The sequence below is a fragment of the Agelaius tricolor genome, unplaced genomic scaffold (assembly GCF_023055355.1).
Source record: "Agelaius tricolor isolate 1412-34295 unplaced genomic scaffold, bAgeTri1.0.p SCAF_2, whole genome shotgun sequence".
NCBI lineage: Eukaryota > Metazoa > Chordata > Aves > Passeriformes > Icteridae > Agelaius > Agelaius tricolor.
The window spans coordinates 53,417,475-53,437,566 of NW_027269262.1; the positions used below are offsets into that span (position 1 = coordinate 53,417,475).

Below are 20,092 nucleotides of genomic sequence, written 5' to 3' on the forward strand. Positions count from 1 at the left end.
CTCACTTTGTGAGATGTGCCAGGGGAGGGAGGATGGTGTAACTTGGCCAATTGTCCTGTCAGGCTGTATCAGAACACCTGGTGGTCAGATTTGATCATTTAGATTTTCTGCTAATTTAAAACTTTTGGCATTTGGCCACTTGTCAGGTTTGTTTGTTTGGGTACCTGGAGCTCCTGGAGTTGGTCCAGCAGAGGACTATGAAGATGATTAAGGGGCTGGAGCATCCCTCTGATGAGGAAAGGCTGAGGGAGTTGGGCCTGTTCAGCCTTGAGAAGAGATGACTGAGAGGGGACCTCATCAATGTCTGTAATAACTGGTGGAAGAGTGTCAAGAGGATGGAGCCAGGCTCCTCTTGGAATGCCAAGCAATAGGCCAAGAGACAATGGGCACAAACTAATGCACAGGAAGTTCCACCTGAACATAAGAAAGAACTTCTTTACTGTGCAGTGGCTGTGCCCTGGGACAGATTGCCCAGACAGGTTGTGGTGTCTCCCTCACTGAGAGACTGACTCAAGAATTGGATGCAATACTGTGCCATGTGCTTTAGGATGAACCCGCTTGGGCAGGGAGGCTGGACCAGATGGCCACTGGGGTGGTTTTCCAGCCTTGCCCCTCCTGTAATTTTGTGTTTCTGTGACTCTTGAAGGTTAAGTCCTCCTATAGCATGGCGCTTCCTCTGAGAAACAAAGGGTCTCTTGTGTCATCACCATTGTTTCTCAGGCAGGAGAAGCTTCTGTCCACAGGGACAGCAGGCATCACTCACTTGGGAGCACATAAAGTCTGTCTAAAGTGCACTGGAAATAACCCATGCATTGATGATGCTGGGACAGTTATTTCAGCCTTATGATTTTGTTTGCAATGGCCTCTCTCAGTTTTACTGATGTTCTAAATGTAAAGCCCCTCTCTGATGACGGAACTCTCCAATCAGATTTCTCTCAGCTCTTACAAGTCCAAGTATTGGATTCAACTATTTGTCATCTGGCTATCTGGCATTTTTCTGTATTATTTTTGAACATTCTTCCAAATGCCAGTGAAACATTAGGAGGAGTTAAAAAACAAATTATATCCCCTCCACCACACCACACCCACCCTCCCAAATGGATAACCACAATAATTTATTGTTGTGGTTTAACTCCAGCAGGCAATTAAGTACCATGCAGCAGCTCACTCCCCGCCCCCGCAGAGGATTGGAAAGAAACAGTAAGCCTTATGGTTAAGAACAATTTAAGGTTTGAAACAAAATATGGCAATAATAACATACCACTAATATTAAATATGCTGTCCTCACTGTGCAGCCTTCTGAAATCTTGTGTGGCTTCTCACTTCCAGAGTAAGAGACATGGAAAAGCCCTTGGCTTAGGAATAGCCAACATATCCATGTGTTATCAACATTATTCTCATACTAAATCCAAGAAACAGAGCACAGTACCAGCTACTAAGAAGAAAAAGAACTGTGTCCAACCCAAACAGGGACATTGAATAATTTTGGGGGATTTCAAAATTACTCAAATTTTGGCTGAAACCTATAGTTCAAATTTACCTTACAATAGCTTGTATCTTGATCATTTTTCCCTTAAGCCTTGCAACACTGAAACCTTAATACAGTCAAGTTTTTTGTTTTTTTTTTTTAATAGCTTAATTCCAAAAGAGGGAGAAACATTAGACTAATGCAATTAGGTGAGTGGAATGCATTTTTCCCTCGGGCAGCTCTGGAGAGTGATACTATATCATGTTAAAAACTGCAAGTGGTTGTGTCAGAGCGAGTTGGGCTGGGCAGATGTTGGCATGAAGCATGGGAGGGGGAGCTGCAGCTGATGCAGAGCCCCAGTGGGAGCATGTTGACAGCATTGCTCTGAGTCACTGGGGGCCCAAAGGACAACTCTGTCATGATGGCACGCACTATGGTGATGTTGGGTGAAGTTTAAGTGAAATCCTGAGCCTTCCAGCACCTTCATGTATATTAGTTATTTTACTGCAGGTACAGGTATACGTGTGTGTATATAAGTCAGTGTTTTGGCCCAGCTCCTCTGAGCAAAGCCACAGCTGTGGATGTGAAATCCTTGCAGTTTCAGTGGGGCTTTATTTGTCACTGATGGAAAGGTGAGGGGATGTGGGCAATTCCCTGCACAGCTTTTGCCACATGGATCATGCAGAGCCTCTCTGCTGACAGCCTCCACCACGTGTGTCTCCAGGAGCAGTGAACCTGAAGACTGACCTCTGGCAGAGCAATGGGTGCTCTCAGGGCAGCAAGAGAAACTGGTGGTTAGTCTGCCTGCAGGAAAGGTGGGGAAAGAGCCTCAGGCAAGGTGCTGTTTTCAAGGGGTTTGAAAAGACACTTCATGGACTGTAAGGAAGAAGCAGTGAGTCGTCTTCTGCCTTTGGGAAAGTCAGATGACAGGAAAGGGTGCTGGCAGCAGGGTTCAGGAGCGGGGAGAGGAGAATGCAAAATCTGAACTGCTGGGAAAATATTCCAAAACCAAGAATGTTCTAGGAAAGGTGTCAGGGACAGCATTTATCATATTATTATTTAATTGGATGTCAGAACAGTTTCACGTTGTGTTTGTCCCCGACGAGCTGGAGCGCAACCCCAGCGCGCAGTCGCAGGGCAGAGGGGATTAAGGCACAAACCTGTTCTGGGAGCAGTGCCCAGTGTCAGCAGCAGGGCTGCCTTGTGCTATTTATATTATGGCCATGAACAAAAAGTGTTTTAAAAGGACCCAAGAAAAGCAATGCTGCTAACAGAGCCCCTCTAGCAAGAGAATGGCTTCAGAAGGGACAAGTATGCTCAAATATGATCAGCAACTGCTGCCCTAGAGAGGGGACAGCTCTTCACAGTGGTCCAAAATGATGCCCAATGATAATGAGGAGGAGGAGGACATGTAGTAGAGAAGATAAAAACATGACAAAATTTGGGGAGAGAGCCTCAGTGATCTTGGTTGAATGCCTCAGTCCCAGAAACTCTTCTCTTGTGCTGAAGAGTTTTACAGTCAACCAGCTTCATTCCCCAAAGGTTTTAAAAGCCCCAGATGTCAAATATGTCCTATTTAAAGTTCAGGGAAGGTTCTCTTAGTAGAAGCTTAATCTTTAACCTGATCTCTTCTGAGAATGGCTCACCATGTAATTTCCCCCTTCTGGGAAGAAGCCAGTAGCATTTCTTCAGCAGAGCAATTTCAGATATTGAGTACACCATTTATTCAAGTTTACTCTTTTCCTTAAATGTTAAAATTATTAGGGTCTAACACTGGATAATCTACCATATACATGAATGCAAAACTTTCAGGTTGGTCTAATCACCAATGCCAAAGCAAATAAATACATCAAGTTGCCAGAAAATACAAATACTGCATACATTTGACAGTTGAGAAGGATGTAGGACAACAGGTCTATCAGCTGTAAGCTTTAGACACCTAAATTGTTTTAATCTAGTAAATCTTGATAGAATCATTGAAGTCCACAGGGGAAATGTGTCTCTCATCTCTCTGCATCGTTAGTTTGTACAACATGCAATGTGAAACGACTGAATATCTTCTCAGGCTGCTCCTTATAGAGGAGGTTTATTAAAATAGGCTTTGATCTGGTAACTATTTTATGCCTCAATTAATCCTGGGTTGAATACAGAGTGGTAACAATCTCTTCAGAGTTCAAATGAGACTGCAAGTAAAGTGTGTTATGTTTTATCAAAGGAAAACAATGTGTTTTGTTTGGCATTACTATATTCAGAATAAGTAGGAATGTGCATTCTGGAAGCTTCTTTGCAGAATGGCACTTGAAACTGACCTTGGATCTCATGACTCATCTCTGCTGGGAATGTGGCATCCCTTACAGTTCTGCATCCAAGAATATTTGCTAGCCAGACACAAAAACATGGACTAGGAAGCAAAATGGAAGCAATAGATGAAGGCATCTCTGGATTTCCATCAGAGTCTGGAATTCTTCACCTCTGATAGAAGTTCAGAAGACATTGTCTTGCAGGAGTACCTGCAAATGTAAATATTGTTCAGCTGTGTTTAAGGCTTGTGGATTTAATTGCCAAATAAACACATTTCCAAGCACCTGCAAGTATTGTCTGCTGTGCTTTGTAAAGTTGGAAATGGCTCCTTGGCAGATGGCATGAGCACATAGTCAGTATTAATAGACCCACACACAAGGAGAACAGGGGACTTCTGTTTGTAATTAAGCTAATCACAGAGGCAGCAGAGAGCTCCTGCCTTATCACTTATCACTGCTCAAAGTCCAACTAGCAGACTGCACCAACAGGGCAAAGAGTTTCCTTGGCATTTGATGCTCCCCAGTATCGTGTGCTTTGAGGTTTTTCTGGAGTTGGAAGTAGTCAGGGTGGGATATCCCACTCATTCAGCTCTGTTCTCCTTCAACAGATCAGTCTGCAGGTCTGCTGTAGAGCTAAAGGATTGCCAAACAATGGGTTATTTAAATCCACCAACACAAATAAAGTGTGCAACATAAACAGACTAACATTTAAAGCTGTTTATTTAGTTCTTTTCTGCAAGCTTTTGCATCTTTTTCTTGCAGCTCAAGTTCTCAGACATTATTAATTGTAGTAACTTTTTATAGTCAGTGCTGCTCCTTTCAACTGCATTAACCCTTTAATTCCCTCGTGAATTTTGGTATCATAATAATGGGAAATGTTATCAAAAGAAAGCAGGAAATTTAGAGGTAAAAGACAGTAGGTATTGACAATTGGTTGTGAACATCTTTATATCTCATTAGCAAGCCCCTGAAATTTTCTAGGAATATACATTTCTGTAGAAGAAGGGGTTTTGAGGTGCAGCTGAAACCGGTCTGGGAAATCTCACAGGAATGCTGCATTTGCTGAAGTTTTGAGCAGCAGCTCTAGGTAGGCTGTCTCTTGGAAGACCTTTGAAGTGCAGATTAAATAATTCCAGATGATGACAAAAAACTTTGTTAAGAAAACAAAAGATCTGGGCTTTGAGCCACTTCAGGGTAGTTGGTTTTGTGCCTGGAAAGAACCCTGCATCCACACACTGCTGCTCTCAGGCTGCTCCTGTGGAGTGCCCCTTTCTTTCTCATCTTACAAGATGATCTTATGAGATTTTTCACATTCTTTATCTGTGATGTGTCTCTTCCCCTGAGCTGCATCCTGACTTCACCACAAATTTGGCAGTAATTCTATTCTGTCAATTTGCTTTTTAACTTCCTCTGGCCTTTGCCTCAAAGGATCCCCAGTTTTTTGTAGTAGCATAGAAGAGACTACAGAATGGTTTTGGGTGGAAAGTACTAGTAAAGGTTACCCAGTTCCAAGCCCCCATCCCTGAGTGGTCTTGGACCAACAGCAAACACCTGAATTCCACCTTTTGCCAAGCAGAGCTTTGGTTGCTGTTTGACAACTCTCTTGTTTCCCAGCCTGGCCCTGGGTTCAGTAGGAAAGGGCTACCACAGGTTGGCCTCAGCCCAGCTGTGCAGCAGAGCCAGAAAATGTTGTGCTTGACCAAGGGGAATGAGAAGCAGCCTCTGCACTCAGAGGTTGAACATGCTGCTTTATTAAATCAAGAGCTTTTGATCCAGGGGGACCATGAAGAGGGAGGGGACTATGAAACAAATCAGGACTAAATCTCAGTGATAAGTTTTCCCCTGCATGTGAAATGCCAGCAGGCAGATTAATTCTGTACTTTAAAACATTGCTTCCTCTCTAGGTACAGGCAGATTTAGAGGAGGTCTTGTAACTATCCCTGCTCAGGAAAGCAAATGTGTTCTTAAGGCTGGCCTTTGCATGCCTGGAAGCAGCTGACAACAGCAGTGACATTATCAGTACAGGTACTGCTGAAGTGCCTCCCTATAAAGACCAAGCCACCAGCCCCTTGCTTGCAGGTGTGTACTCACCTCTCCTGCTTTTGGCTGCTGAAATCTGGTCAACTAAGTTTTAGCAATTTCCTCTGGTTATAAAAAGTGTGATTACACTTACAGCTGCATAATGCTGTGTGTGCCATTAGGACAGTAATAAAGTTGTTCTGGCAGGCAGTGCAGATGTGCCATCGTCTTTGTAAGAGCTGTTGGTCATATTCAGAAAATAAGACCTTAAGACTTTTTTTTTCCATGCATGGTGATTATTAGGAATGAATCCCAGGCACTAAGTGTTTTATCTATTGATTTTATTTATCTATTTTATTTTGCTAGCTGCTACAGATGAGACTATACTCCATTTCACTGTTTCATGTTTCAGTACTGGGATATAGGTATTCACTATTTCATATTTCAGTACTGGGATATAGGTTTTACCAGCAGAAACAGCAAGTCCTTTGGAAATTAAAGCATCATCTCTGGTATCTTCCCAATGCTGTATTTCTAAACAGAGCATGGTTCCAATGTGGAGTTGCATCTGTACAGTGTGAACAGCACTATGACATGCTGGTACTTCTATCACATCTCCTGTGATATTCCTCCTTCTTTCACCCACACCTGTGGATTTCCTCATTTTGTCTGGGAACATAATTCAAAAGAAGTGATAACTCAGCCAAGAATGTCAGAACTGACTGTTTAGTCAGTCATTGCTGAAGTGGAAAGAGAGGAAGTTGGCCCAGAGTGAGCACCTCGCAGGTAGGAAGGAAAATGAGCTTGTCTCAATTTCTCACAACTCTACATTTCAATTGAACTGCTTTCTTTTCTCTTGCATGCTATGTTTAATTTGTGAACTCACTCAAAACTTATAATTTCCTCAGAATCATCAGACTTTCTGTAAGGAGTGAAACTGTTTTATTAGCCTTGGAGAATGCTGCAGAATTTCTTATTCTCATATAGTAGAACATGACATTACAGACTTCCAGACACAGTAAGAGACATAGATATCTCTGTACTTTAAATATGGATTTTAAAATCAAAGATGCTTTATCCTGCCTGCAGTAGTACAAAAGCAGTGAGAAGTGAATGCTGTAGTTTATTATGCAATATTTCTTGTTGCAATAAAGGTGGCTTTCTTTCTTCATCTGACATCTGGGAGTGTCTAATATTGAAGTAAAAGTTCCACATGGATATATATTTTTTGAAGACCAGTTAGTATTTTCAGACAGAAATGGCCTGGCACTGTGAAAAGGGATGAACCTTCTGTAACACTCTTTAAAGCTGAGATTTGGCCCAAGTCACTAATTCTCAAGAAAATATCTCTGCTTTTTGTATCAAGATGGAACAATCACTTCAGCTTATATACAGGAAATGTTGGGTATAATAGTCATTACTTGCACAGATCTTGTTAACAAGAACATTATTTCCTAATCGCTCCCTTGAAAGCAAATCCAGATGATAGAAGCATAGTTGAACCCCTGCCAAACACCTCAAGAACTCTAATTTCACACCCAGCCTCCTTCAGGAGTGCCAGGATAACCTCAACTATTCAGTGAAAAATAAACCCCAAATTTAAGCCCTAAAAACCCCTAATTTAGGCCCTATGCTTATAGTTTTCATACTTGTACCCATGAAAACAAAAAACTATCAGTTGGAATAGTACAAAAAGCTAAGAGACAAGAGTGCAGCCACATAGATGTGTTTGTATTACACACCAAAGCAATATAAAACTCTGTAAGCAATACTGCCTTAGTGACAACATCCTAATCCATCACCCCATCCTCTTGAATTAGGCCTTGGGAGGAAAGAAAGTTGAGGGAATTTAAAATGCAGCGTGTCAGGAGGACAAAAGAACAGATTCTAATTTTTATTGGTGGTCCCTCCGTAGTGCAGGTGTGTGTGATTTAATGAGTCATGCGAAAGGCTTTGATGTTGCATCACCTTCCCTCTGTAAGTGATGAAAACAAGAGCCTTCACTGGTGGTGGAGGCTTGTCTTGAGGTGATGCAACTGGAGATTGCTGCAAGTTCAGAGATATGCTGCTTTTCAATATAATGCATCTGTTATACCAGTAGACACTCAAAGCTGATACACTTCCATCAGGTTGTTACAATACTGCTTTTAAAAAGCAAACCACTGAGCAACCCACCACATGGTTTGTAGACCATATTGGAGGTTACTGCAAATATGGAAGACAAATCTAATTTTGTCTACATTTTCCCTATAACTTGTGAGGCTGTCAACTAGTTACCTACTTAAGAAAAAAACAACCCCAGAACAGCATATGAGTAGTTGATAAAATTATTATATTGCTTCAGATAAGTTTTTTTCCTTTTTTTTTTGGTAGGGTTTCTAAATAGGATGAGAGGTGGAGCTAGTCATTTAGCCACACCCATGGTGAGGTTTATAAAGGGAGGTTATCAAAGGGAAGTTCTCTTCTACCAGTCTATGACAACAGGCAGTTTCATTTAATTTTTTTTATCTTAAAAAATAATACTAATCCTACCATGTCAAGGCTTCTTAAAGGTTCCAGTATTGGGGATACTCCTCTAAATGAACCTTTGAGACAGCAAGGAAAGGTAAGTCATGGGGTCTGCTTTACTACCTTAATTCCTTTTCTACACCTAATATTTCTCTGTCAGAGAATGGGGTATTACTGTCCTTTCAAAGGTCTGTGTTTTCTCTGCCATTTGTGATTGAAGTTTTATTCTCTATAGCTTTGTAATCCTCTATAATTAAGTCAAATGGAGAAAAAGCAGCCTTAAAAAAGCATGCCCAAAACTGGAGAGGTTGTTCTTTGTCATAAGGTAGTTATGCTTTCAGGACTGATGACTTTGAGGGCTAATTTGCACCACCTGGCCACAACACTGAGGTTAATGTGGCTGTCGTAATTGTGCTGCTGTTTGTCAGTCACACCAATATTAACTTCTCAAGCAGACAAATAAAAGATATGCTATGCTTTATTGCACAATTGCTGTGGCTTAGTCATGACTTTTTGATACACCCAAAAATCCTGCTATAATTTTTGGTTTCTACTGTATCACAGTTTCCTTATATGCACATGCACAGGATTGCTTATGAGTTACTCTGTTCAGCAGAGGCCTTGTGAGTGACAGTCGATGTCCCTCCATGAGATCAGGTGCTATAAAATTTGTTTGCTCTTGAACACAGGTGTTTATCTTGGTACAATAAGTCTAAGGAGAGTCTGTATCTGTTTACAAGATGTCTGGGTGAAATCTTTCATAGTCTTCTGCTGAAGTCAAATGCAGTGTAGTAAAAAGTGATCACAACAATGCATGGATGCGGCAAGGACACTGGTCAGCATAAAAAATACCTCTCTCATTACACTGTTTAGATGACTCTGGGTTGATTGCTGGTGTGATGGTAAAGCAGAACTGTGAGGAATTGTAGAGAGGAGGATAAACCTTAAAAGTGCTTTCTGGGAGCTCCTTTCAACCTTCTGGGAAACTGGAAGGAAGTGTGGGTGGATTTCTTGGAAAACTCAATATGTAACCAGACACAAGAGTCTTAACTTTCTTCTCCAATTACTTTATCTGTAGGTAACTAGATCAGAGAAGAGCAGTAAGTTTCCTTTTATAAGTTTTCAATAAAGATGGAGTAGAAGTCACTAATATTTTTTGTACTAATTGTATGCAAAACGTAGGAATATTTGAGGGTCACTAGTCTAACAGTGTTCTGAGCATATTCTGGAATAACTAGCATGGGCTACAGAAATAATCAAAGTCATGTTTTCCACAAAACTGGTGCTCTTGATGGGTTCTTCTCTTCAAGGTATAAGCAAAGCTGTGAATTAATGTATTGGCAAAAGCTGAGTGATGGCCTCTTGGGCAAAATGTCATGATGCAAGCTGGAGAGACTGTCACAGCATTTTGACTTTGTAATTAGTAGACATGAGGAAATAAATGCATCTTACACTTGAATACACACATTTTCTGCCTTGATAATGCTGTGGCATTTCTTTGGAGCCAGTGGTAAACTTGTAGGATGCTTAACTTGAGCAGTGTGGTCATTTCTGCTGCCCACCATATGTTTTCACTGATATGGAGCAAATTGTGGCTGAGCTGGGTTGTGGTGAGAAGAGTCTTGTTTGACAGCATAGCATCTCCTTCTCCTGCAAAGGCAGGCCCTTGGCTTTATCCACTGCCACTCTTCCGGAGGCTGACATGCTGCAGTTGCGTTGTTGCTAGCTATTTTTAAGTTTATTTTAAGTAACTTATGTTGATTAAATTGTTAAAAAATACTTGTTGAGTAAAAAATACTTGATGATCTCTCTTGTTGTACTAATACAGTAGATTGGGGAGATGAAGGAGGAGGAAAATACTCTCAATACTGGCAGAGAGTCTTAGGTGTCTCTACTCTTGGATCCTTTTGGATGGGTTTTCTGGATGAGGGAGAAAGTTGAAGCTTTTTCAAATGTGTAATGGAGAGTTACTTTTTGACATCATTGCATAGCTTAACACCTTTGTCAATTTGGTCATCCCCCAAGCAGGAATTAAAGTGACTTGGAAAGTAATAATTGTGGAATACTTAGCATCATTCTGACACCTGCTATTAAACACAAATGACTGAAGTGACACTAACTGTCCTATGGCTGATTATTTATTTCATCTGATAAATTTAGATAAATCTTCAAAAGGCTACTTTTGAGTAGCCAAACTACAAGCCTTTGGGTGCCACCTTCCTTTTCTGGTTTGATTTTTGGAGCCACTTATGTTCTAAATGTCGGAATACTTCTTGGTGATGAGCTGAGTAATGAACAGATAGATGGCCAGTGGCAATCTCTTGTAACTTCCTTGAAGCAGTGTATGAAGGCTGACACTGACAGTGGCCTTACCTTGACATGGTCCCTTCCATTAGTCCCTTCACATTTCAAAACTTCTGTCAGAAGATTTAAGCAGAAAATTCAGCATATATAGGTGACTATAAAGTCTATTTTACCCGTACTGCTCAGAAGACTCAAGCTGACCCTGCTCAGCTGGATGCCTTACTGCTTTATGGAGTCTTCTGTTCAAATGTGATTTATTTAAATGGTGGGATCCTTATATCAGAATGCTCTACAGATCTTAAAATAACTGCAGTTTCTTTAGCATTATTTGATGCCCTTAAGTAAAGTATCTTTTCTCAGGGCAGTGCAGTCAGAGGACAGACACAGCTGGCTTTTGTAGCTGCAGTCAAACCAACTTTCTAAATTTAAACAGTAAATCTTGTAGACTTGCAATTTTTCAGTTTTTGTCCACCTGACAGTCATGTATATAGGCAACAATTTCCAACACAAGGAAGAAGACTGAAATTCAACTCCTTTGTGTAAGCTGGAAGAGGAGTTGCAAAGGATGTGGTATACAATTAAAACTCTCCTTAGATAGCTGAGATCTAAATAATAAACTGAGAAAGCAATATAACTGCCCAGTCAGATGTCACTTGGCCTGAAACAAAGTTTTTGAGGTGTGTTTGTAACACTCGAAGGCCATACCAGATAAAGGATGTGCTTAGTATCCTGTGAATGGCTTTAGGATGATGTATTGTCTCTGCTGCAGCAAAAATCTTTCACTGGCATGCAGGGGCTACAGGCAACAGGTGATCATGGGAGAAAACCAGACAGAGAAATCCTATGGTGGGCTTGTCAGATGACAGGGAACTTATTCTGTAGCTATTCTGTGGAACAGACCAACAAGAAACGTTTGTCTGACGGGTGGCAGTGATGTCTCTGGGCTCCCTTTGAAAGGAACCCTGAGCTACTGGTACAGTTCTGTCCATCAAAACAATGTGGCACAGAGGGATTGGATGAGGCTTTGTTGCAGCACTCACTGGCTGCTACTGCAAGAAATTTGGAGTGCTGCTTTCTGATCTGTGATGGTGAAGGTCTTATTTCAGGTTTTATTGGTTTCAGTGATACGTAATAAATCATAAATAAAATGTGTCTGTTCTGCAGTAGCCTAAGTACCCATTTAAATCAACTAAATGGATTGGTGATACAGGGTATAGGGCCTCAGAGTTTCCTGTGTATGTCCTCCTGTACAGTGTGGTGTTTATATGTGGATTCTTCTTGATGAAACTGTTTAAAACTTTAAATTTAAGTAAAGATTTGCTCAGAATTATGCCTGAGGTAAAACTGAAAGGTATTTCTGCTTTATTCACAGCCCTAAGCATATGGGCTGGTCCTGGAAGGTGCTGGAGGGCCCACTGAGAGGTAACCAGTGGGAGCTGGGTGTCAGCCTGTGTGTTTGCAGGGTGCTGCAGCAGGGTCTGAGCTTCATGGGGAAGCCACACACTCTTTTATATGGGCTTAAGTGAGGTGTAAGGGGCTTCCAGCCCACAAAACTGATTTTATTAGAACATAAAAATAAATGTGAGAAGAAAAAGCACTTACCAGCAGGAGAGAAATCTGGTAGTGAGATTAAAGCTCCTTAATAATATATGTCTTCTATGCCCTATGTATCCTGTGCAGGAGGGTCCCTCCCTCCTATCTTTTCTAGCTGTCTAATGTTGTGACTTCTGAAGTTGAAGAAATTTTGTGCTGTCTCCAGTTTATTTCCACTTCTTGTTGAGTTTGCCTTTTGGTTCGAGCCCCTGGCACAAGCCCAGTGCTTTGCTCAGGCATCTGCCATTGTCCACTTGTGCATCACTTTGAACATGGAAGGGTTTCACTCGCAGCTCACCCCATGGAGTGCACTCACAGCAGTTAAATAAATAGCTCTGTGTGTGTGTAAACATAAAACCTCTTTGAGTTGGATTCTCTTGCCATGCTGCAGGATGCCTTTCAGTTCGTATCAAGCACAGACAGGGCCATTTCTGTGGGATGGGGACTGGCAAAACAGTGACCTTATTCCAGTTAAAAAAAAAAACCAAAACACTATAAAAGAAGCAGCAACTTGTGTTCCTGGACTTATTGAGTTCTTAGTGTCAGAGAACTGTCACATTGGCTTCAACATCATTTTCCCTGCATGAAATAGTAGGGGAAAGAACACAGCACTTCAAACAAGAAAGGTTGTAAGCATCTCTGCTGAAAAGGGAAAGCAGGAGTGTTCCTGGGATTAAAAACACTGCACTTCCTGGGGGAGCATCATGTCACCTGGTTAAAATTGGGACAAGTTCAGTTGTGTTTTTCTTTACACACCTTGTATGTCAAAATATATTGATAATTTTCGTATTCTGGAAATTAAACTTCAGCATCAATTTGCCATCAAACAGGAGTAGGAAAGCTGAACCCTGACATCTTGTCTTGGATTCAGCAGTTTCTCACAACCAACACGTCATGCCGAGGGAAAACAGAACAACGCTGAAGTGAAACGATGTGCTGGTGCTCTCGACAGGCAAAAGGCATTTAGTTTGATGAGGTGCCAAACAGAGTCATTTGAGAGTGTTGTAAAGCCTTCCAGCTGTCTCGTGTATGCTAACTAACTATCCGGGTGACTTGGAATTTATCCCCGTGAGTATTTCACCAGAAGTGACCTTGCCTGATCCCGTGGCTTCAAGATCAAGTGCAGCTCGTTGCATTCTCCCAGAATTATTTCTGGCCATGGCTGCACTGCTCTGAGCATCCTGCCCACTGCTGAAGCATGGACTGTGTTTTCACAGCCAGGCTCCCCTCTCAGCTCCCTCCCTGCTTGCTGCAGGAGATGCTGCCCTGCTCTGTTGACTCATGTGGAAGGTGTGGCATGTTTCTACCAGAAATGGGAGGGTGTAAGAGAGTTGCAGCAGAGTGCAGCAGACTCTGAGATAGGCCCTGCAGGGAAATCAATTTTATGGGAAAACGTAGGTTGAAGCTCACATTTTTGCTATGTGAGTTAATAAGCAATCCGACTACCAAAAAGGGAGAAATACTGGACTTGTACCACCAGCCTGCATGAAACTGCTCACTGGTTTGGAAGAGACAGACCTGCTTTCAGCTGTTGCTGGATGCTTCAGCTGCAGACACTATGCAGCTGCTCATTTTTTCCACAAGTTACTACCTTGATTCATCTTGGGCATGTTCAGTTCAGTAACATCTTGTTATGGGGACTTTCAATAGCTGACTAATCTTGATGAAAACAGCAAGGCTTTGTTAAATGAATTCATGACTGGGAAATAAGGACTATGTATCACAAGTTTTATTTAGAGCCCCAAAAACACCTTTTGTACATGTATTTTATATCTAGCAGTATTTCCTAAAGCAGTCATGCCTGAAAATATCTGATAGTTGCCATCTCAGGAGCCTTTGATGCAAAGAGTGTGAGTTTATGGAAGGCAGGAGGTGTGCCAATTGTTCTTTCAGGCTCAGCTGAAGGACACTCTGGTCATTCCAAAGGAAAACAGTTACTGGGAGGCTGCTGCTCCAGCAAGTGCCACAGACTGAAGAGAGCTTATCTACAACATTAACACAGGCTGGGCTCTCAAGGGCAGATTGCATGTGCCTCTGAAGAAACAGTAAGACTTGTTACTCTGCACAGAATCTACTGTACTGACAGGTTTATGAGAGAAGGATACAAACAAAACCAAACCCTTCCAAACTCCAAAACTGCCAGGTTTGCTAATCTAAGCTAAAAGGCTTTGTCTTCTAAATGTGACAAATTGGCTTTTGTATAAATCTATGAGGGAAATAGTGTGCATGTAAATGACAAATCAATCCAAAGTAGCTGATTCTTCATTTAAGTGATGACTTTTCTTGATTGGTTTGGCCAGCAAATGAAAAACAGAAGTGTCTGGGAAAGGCAGTGAGGAAAGTATCTACACTTAAATTGTGTATACTATTTAAATTAGTTTAGTACTCTTCCAAATCAGTGCTTACACACAGTGTGCTGAAGGAAAAGCTTTGCAGAGCAGAATGTTGTGGAAGTTTAAATTCAACCTAATATTGTAAAATAACTTGAAAACTTCCCAACTGGCTTTTTTTCTAGTGGGTAAATGAAGCACATGTTCATGTTTGTGGGCTGATGCACTGTGTTCTGTGGCTCTTGTCTGCAGAAAAACATGAAGAAACAATAATTCATGTGAGCTTTGTACTGCAGTTTCTTGGAGGAAGTACTGCAGCTCAATAATGCAGCCAAAAGTTTCTTACACAGTAGAATTCAAATGCAGGCTATCCTTTCAGAACAAAAGAACATTAACTTGAGGGGTTGAGGCTTAGCAACCCATCTTTTGAACCCCTTCCTATATCACTTTGCTTTATTGTGTCGTATCATGGAGTACTTAAATAAGGTAACAAGCTGTCACTCTTATCTCACAGACTGGAATATTTTTCCTTCAACTTGAAATTCACAAGCTGTGATCAGGTGGCAATGCCATTGTAACTGAAGGAGTAAAAGGCATTTATACAATTTTCACATACAGTCCTGCCCTGAAGAACCTCTCTTTGGCTATTTTTGAGTTTCCCTTAATGGGGAAACTTCCAGCCCTACATGCACTCTAGATGCCAGAAAAGCTCAGTTGGTTCTGTGCCCTCTGTCAAATATGCAGGTTTCCAGTTTTAGCTGCAATTATTTGTGTGGGGTCATTACCACAGTACAAGTGTCCTCAAGCTTCAGTGCATTTTAGCTTTCCCATTTTGCAAGCAGGAGGCCCCCACTTTGTGGCAGACCTTTTGCAAGTGCAGGTTTCTGATCCTTACTGAAAATATAGGTAGCTGTTATATTTGTCAGTGAATTTCTTCTTCTCTTCATGATAGGAGGTGCTGCCCCTGGGTAGGGTAAGCAAATCAGTGCTCAATGCTTTGAAACATGAATAAATACCAAGCTGTATTTCTCTGTCTACTCCCCCAAGAGATCCAATCCTATCAAATCCCCAGATTTTGTTACCTGTGCCAAGCACAGCAATTGCCTCCTGCTTTCAGTCAAAATATGTGTGGAAGGGTGTGAAGTGTTGGTGGGCTGTTCCTCCACCTGGTAGATGAGGAGGGCTGAAGGATTGACTCAACACATGAGATACTAAAGGGGATCTGCCCCTTAGCAGGTTGGAGAAGGCTTAAAACATGCTCCTCCAGTGTTTCTTGATCACTGGGCTGTGACAATGTCACTGGGACCCCCTGCCCATGTCTCTCCACTGATTAAATTGTGTAAAGGATTAACATGGTCCTTTCAGCAGAGATGGGAACACAGGGATCATTGTCACACTATGGGTCCATGGAAAAGTGACTCTTCCATTTCATTGAGGAAAACTGGATGGTTGGGATTGATTAGATGAAAAGGAGAGACTTCTTTGGCTTTTGGTTTATGGGAGCACCTGTTATGATCTGTGCAGGACAAATGAGGTGATGCTACACACCCTTCAATGTCCCATCAGCTGTCACATGAGCACCTTATCTAATCAGAGGTTTACATTTTTGCAAATTATAGCCTTAAAGCCTTCATAGGTTAATACATGCATAATTGACTGCAGGTAATCCATTCTGCTCACACAAGGCAGGAGTCCAAGAACTTTTACCTGCTTCACCAGTGCTGTAAAGAGAAAAACTTATGGCTTTAGATTTATGTATTAAATATTATTTATTATAAATTTATTTCTATAGTATACATTTATTAATGTATATGCATACTATACATATATTCTGTATAGCAAATGTTTACATAATAATATAAATGTATACTATATTAATATATTTATGAAGTATACATTTTCATCTAATGACTGAAACAGAAATCAACTTACAAGACTTGAGCTGCTTTAACTATTGCCCCCAATACTGGAATCTGTCTTTACATCTTTGAGTTGAACCCCTTTTTCTGTTCAGCAATTTAAGGTAGAGAAAGTTGCCAGAACTGTTAAAAGGGCTGAGATTGCAGTTCATACCCTCACTCTTTCCTGGGTAAGGCAAGCAGGCAACAAGCAGCCTGCAGTGATACTTCTGCATGGAATCACTGGATGATACTGGTTGAAAGACATAATCTTGTCCACTCCTGTTAAAAGCTATCCCAAACGGATCAAGTTGCTCAGGAACTTGTTGAGTTCTGAATATCTAGAACATTCAGATTTTCCAGCCTCACTGGACCTAATGTTCAACCACTCTCATGATGAAAACACTTTTCCTAACATGTAATCAGGATTTTCCCTGTTGAAACTTGCCTGTTGCCTCTTGCTGTGTCTGTGTTCCTTTGAGAAGATCCTGGCTTCATCTTCCCTACACCCTCCCCTTTAGGAGCTGAGGGCTGCAGTCATACATCCCCCACACACCTCAAAGCTTCTCATGTTCAGGCTGGACCAACCCAGCTCTCAGCCTCTCCTGTATCATACCTTCCATCTCCTTGACTATCTTGGTATGGTAGGCTGGGCTCCAGAGTGTCTGTCACTGGTTTGTGGCTCCCCAGTACACAGGCACTGCACTTTTGCAATCCCTGAGTACAGCAATTACTGTCCTGGATCTGCAAGCCCAGCCCACCGTAGAGTTGCCCTCCTTTTCTGCAAGGACATTCTGCTGAGCATTTTTCAATTTGTTGTCAATTTTTCAATTTGACCCCTCAGGTCTTTTTTTTTTTTTCCTCTGAAGTTTGTCTCCAGCTGGCTGGGACACAGCAAGGTCATTCCTTCCCTCGGGCAAGAATTTGCATACTTGATTTCCAGGCCTGTTGTCCTCACCTCTTTTCTGGTCTGATATATGCACAGGTCTTGCACTGCTTTGGAGAACTTTTTTATTTTTTAAAGGAAGTTACTGAATTCTGCAACTTAGCAAGGACACCCAGTTGGTAAGTTTAGATGATTTGTAGGCAAAGTGCTCATAGTAAAGCACTAGGTTAAAACAGAGGGTTGGTAGGAGCATTCATCCCCCTCTGTCAAGCCACCTAAAAGATTTTTGCTGAATGTTCTCTTATGTGCTAAATTTTCTTCACTCACTGTAAAGAGAGATCTGAAAAAGGAATCCCACAATAGTGAGGGATTCAGCCCATTTAATCTCAAGCACTTGAACTGATCTACCTGCATTTTTCTCAGGCATAAGTTACTTTTTGAGTTAAAACATCTGTCTTTTAAATCAACTTGCTCTTCTAAATGTTTTCCTGGTGCTGAAGTTGGTACATTTTATATCCCTGAAGCAATTTTGAGAGTCCCCCAGACACTGCATAACACTCCTATGGAAGTTCTCTTTGGGCACTTCCTACTGTGCTTGTTCAGCAGGCTCATTTTCAAAGGTTGTCAGCTTGGATAATTCAGCTTCTTATTATTATGCTATCAGGACTCCTCATGTTAACCTCGGGATTTGCTGTTTTAAAAGAACTTCAGAAAATGGCTCAGGTCAGAACACAAAGACAGGCACTTTTTGTGCTTTTTTTAAACTTTTGAATGTATATTTTAATGCCTTCCCCTTGAACCTTCTTTTTACTTCTAAACTGATGATTAGTCTATAAAATCCAGCTACAGAATGAGGCCTAAAATTGAATACAGGAAATGATCAATCTGGAGGCTGGTGGTGAGTTGACCTGGAGCAGAGCAGCTGCTGCTAGCTGTCTTCCATGTGCCTCTTACTCCCGTTGAACGGGGGAAGGCTGATGTGTGTTCTGCCTTAGCTCTGTGTATCCCCCAGTCTTTAGGCCATATCTGAGGAGTCTGTGTCTGCTTTCAAAGCTTGATCTTCCCTCCCACTCAGTGGAGTTATTCCCTGTGCCTGTTTTTCTGGCCAGCAATACAGATCCTGACATCCCAGTGTTGATTGAGCCTTGCTGGGTACTGTAAAACCCAGAAACTGTCCCAGATTTACTTTTCTAAATCTGAAAAAGAAAAAAAAATATTGATTACTTTGAAATTAGATCCCTTTTTGCTTCTGCTTCAGAGTGGATGGGATTCAGAGTTCTAGCAAAACTGCAGGGCAGCCCAGACACATAAATAAGGAGCAAACAGTTAGGGCTGGAATGCCTTAAGGCAATATTATTGCCAAATTCTTCATCATGGGAAACCTTAGTCAGTGCTGGCTTTTCTTTCCTCACTATAAAACATGCATTATCACAGCATAATTTTGTTTATAAGGAAATATTAAAAAGAAACTGCTTAAATTATTCTAGTGCATGAAACTAAGCAGAAACCTGATCAACTCTAGTTATTTTTAAACCAAGTGCTTTCTGTAAGATGATAGAATGCCTACCAGGAAAAAAAAAATCCAAACTAAAACATGAGTACATACAGAAGTGCATAAATAGCAAACTGCAGTCCATTGTGCAAACTGCAGACATGCAAACAAGATTGGTGGTTGTGTTGGATGTAGAAGTCAAGACACTGCCACTGCCAAGTGAGACAGACTTTTAGTTTTGTGATAGAAATTGAAATGTAGACATCAATGACTCTGAACTAAATTTTAAAGAAAAGGATGCCTCAAACAATTGAAGGAAGATTGTTTTATCCAAATGGAGCAAAGAGAAATTTTTTTTGCAGATAACTGAGGTGTGGCAGCCTGCTGCAAAATACAAAGAATGATAAATACACAGTCTCATCTGGTCATCCTATTAGGTCTGCCACCTACTGCTGGATATACTGGTTTGGCACTGCTTGTCATGCAAAAGAAAGGGTTTGCCAAATCTGTCACACTAGCTGAGTAAAATCACACAAACTGAGCTCTGTTACACCCTTTCCAAGTTGGAAGATAATTACTGTGTCTCAGAGTTACCAGGCAGGAAGGCAGTGAAGGTATTTATTATTAGGAGGAGGACAGGCAGACTGCTGCAAAAAATGTAAGTGTTGCTGCAGTTGGCTGGAGCTTTGAACCCTGCAAATCACTTGGGTCATGGAAATTCCTCTTTACAAGAAGTTGAGGAGGGACAGGAGAGGACAGCAGAAATGACAGAAATTGGTTTACTGCTCTATAGGAAGAAAAATCTAAAGGTTTCCCAAACAGAGTAGAAGTCTTCATGAAAAGGGATGCCTGCTCTTTCCTACAAAGTTGCTAAGTAGGACATGCTTGAATTTACTTTGTATGTAAATGACCAAAAAAAGTTTGTTTGCTTTGTAAATGAGAGGGAGGAAACAGAGTCTTATAAGAAATCTCTAGGACCTTTTTTGTGCCGGTAGATGACTTGAAATCAGAGCACTGGAGAGAAACAGAACCACTGGGACAAATCCGTGTTTGGAATGGGAAGAGCAAAAGAGGTGGGAAATGCTCGGTATCAGCATCTCACATCTTCTGGGACTGCCTTCCTTGTGAAGCACTCTGGGTCAGATTTGGTTTCTTGTAGTTCTGAAGCTGGAGATAGTATTCAGCTCAGCTCTGTTTCTTGATTTCTTTGCTTTGGGTCTTTGCCTTTGTGCCTTCCCTGTAGTGCCACAGAGCCGAGGCCTGAGTAGATGCAGAGGAATTACTCAGGAACAGT

At 41.4% G+C, this 20,092-nt stretch overlaps 1 protein-coding gene across 3 annotated transcripts in view; it reads left to right on the forward strand.

Annotated features, from left to right (window-relative positions):
- MAPRE2 (microtubule associated protein RP/EB family member 2) overlaps positions 1-20,092 on the forward strand; it is a 97,412-nt gene that overhangs the window by 2,176 nt on the left and 75,144 nt on the right. Inside the window, exon 1 of one of the 3 annotated variants that reach the window (XM_071419121.1) lies at positions 8,274-8,392. The exons of 1 other annotated variant lie outside the window; for it this stretch is intronic. In XM_071419121.1, coding sequence (XP_071275222.1) covers positions 8,321-8,392 — 72 coding nt within the window. In that variant the 5' untranslated portion in view covers positions 8,274-8,320. Of the gene's footprint in view, positions 1-8,273; positions 8,393-20,092 lie in introns of those variants that run through there. One more of the 3 variants, XM_071419136.1, reaches the window with a different exon arrangement.